The sequence below is a fragment of the Sinocyclocheilus anshuiensis genome, unplaced genomic scaffold, assembly GCF_001515605.1.
Source record: "Sinocyclocheilus anshuiensis isolate Anshui unplaced genomic scaffold, SAMN03320099.WGS_v1.1 scaffold476, whole genome shotgun sequence".
NCBI classification, from domain to species: Eukaryota; Metazoa; Chordata; class Actinopteri; order Cypriniformes; family Cyprinidae; genus Sinocyclocheilus; species Sinocyclocheilus anshuiensis.
In genome coordinates, this window is record NW_015554139.1 from 1869341 (window position 1) to 1871393 (window position 2053).

At 37.7% G+C, this 2053-nt stretch overlaps 1 protein-coding gene across 1 annotated transcript in view; it reads right to left on the reverse strand.

Annotated features, from left to right (window-relative positions):
- The window catches only part of tbcd (tubulin folding cofactor D), a 25525-nt gene extending 24436 nt beyond the window's left edge, over positions 1 to 1089 (reverse strand). The window contains exon 1 of the mRNA XM_016463041.1: positions 563 to 1089. Coding sequence (XP_016318527.1) covers positions 563 to 734 — 172 coding nt within the window. The 5' untranslated portion in view covers positions 735 to 1089. The remainder of the gene's footprint in view (positions 1 to 562) is intronic.
- Between the last annotated feature and the right edge of the window lie 964 nt (positions 1090 to 2053).

Sequence of the window (2053 nt, forward strand, 5' to 3'; positions counted from 1 at the left end):
GACAGACAGACAGACAGACAGACAGATAGATAGATAGATGCAGTCAGACAGACAGATATATAGATAGATAGATGCAGTCAGACAGATAGAAAGAAAGATACAGACAGACATAGAGATATATAGTTAGACAGACAGACAGACAGAGACAGACAGACAGAGACAGACAGACAGAGACAGACAGACAGAGACAGACAGACAGAGACAGACAGACAGAGACAGACAGACAGACAGATAGATAGATGCAGTCAGACAGATAGAAAGAAAGATACAGACAGACAAAGAGATATATAGTTAGACAAACAGATAGACAGACAGACAGACAGACAGATAGATAGATGCAGTCAGACAGATAGAAAGAAAGATACAGACAGACAAAGAGATATATAGATAGATGCAGTCAGACAGACAGATAGATACATAGATAGATGCAGTCAGACAGATAGAAAGAAAGATACAGACAGACAAAGAGATATATAGTTAGACAAACAGATAGATAGATAGATAGATGCAGTCAGATAGATAGATAGATAGATAGATAGATAGACATGACAAACTGTCTTACCCACAAATTTCTCGATGGTGGCCTCTCTGCTGACCGTGTCGTGATGAATGTCCGGGAGATTGTTGATGAGAGCTCGAGCCTCTCCTCTCTCACTGAACTCGGACAGCAAACACGCCTCAGTGACCACCTCTGGCTCCTCTCCATCACACACAGCCTCCATCGCCGACATCATCTGTCGCTGTAATGGCAGGGATCTTTCTGATTTATCAGAATTAAAATGCGCTAAACGTGCGTGTTAAGGTTTGTTTCGAGTGTCTCCGACCCAATAGTATCCAGCTGGATATATCTCCTCAGACTAGAAGATCTGACAGATTCAAGCTGAAGTCGCCACCGCTCACAATGACGCACTAATTTCTCTTCAAACTCCAGCTGCAGTAACTTCTCAGTTTCTCTAATACACTGCAAAACATACATTAAAAGCGACTCCCTGTCTTCATCAAAAGATTTACAAGTCGTCTTAAAAATGGCATAATCTGATAAGTGCGCAGTGAAAGAAGTATAATGCATCCGGCGCATTATTATGATGATGATCGCACTGGCGCTGTCGCGCACGGCAACGGCAAGTAGAGAGGATCAAAAGAAATAAACAAACGCGTTTTTTATTTCAAGTTTGGAGTCTCTACAACGTGACGGAAATGTTAAAAGCTTATTTTCCGTCATAAAATGTTTTTACTACAATGTCGTAGTTAATATACTAAAAGGAACAATAACTAAACGGGCCTATCAGTATTAAAACTTAGCTTAGCCACCACAGTCATCAATAAACTCTCATTGACGAAGATATTTATTTTACAAAACCATCCACCCATTTTCCGAACCTAAACTTAGTATCACGGGATTTTACATTAATTTAACAATTAATTTAAAGTAAGTTAATGATGATGACTATATTACTGGTTATTGTGAATTCTTTTTCAGCAGGCTGGCCATATTATTTGAAGCTAGTAGCCATTTCTTCAGACACAATTTGGAGACAAACGTTTTTGATATGGTCAGGTTATGGAATTGCCAACTTCCACACTACCAGGATTTTTTCAGTCGTAAAAATTTACTTGTAGCTTCCTGCCAAGGAAAACACACAGAGGTAACTATTGGAGGTTTTCATTACAATCAAAAACACACCAACACAAAGTTGTTTTAAACGTTTTATTTGAATGTCCAAACATCCTTTATATATCTGATGAGACTCCCGCAAGCTGCAAGTTTACAGTACAACAAGCTCACTAGCTCTTTTAATAAGATGTTTTAAATCATCAGTAGATTAACAGTTAGCAACTTTTGAAATGCAACTTATCATATGATGCTACTTAGTGCACACGTTTTAAATCAAGCAGTCTTGTAAATGAGGCTCTCTTCAAGAGCATAATCATGTGGTCAAGTTAAAGTGCAATTCGTAAAAAAAGGAATTATGTATTTTAAACAACTTATTTTTGGCCATTGTTTGGAAGCATAATTGTACAGTTTTATCTTACAAAATTATATATATATATA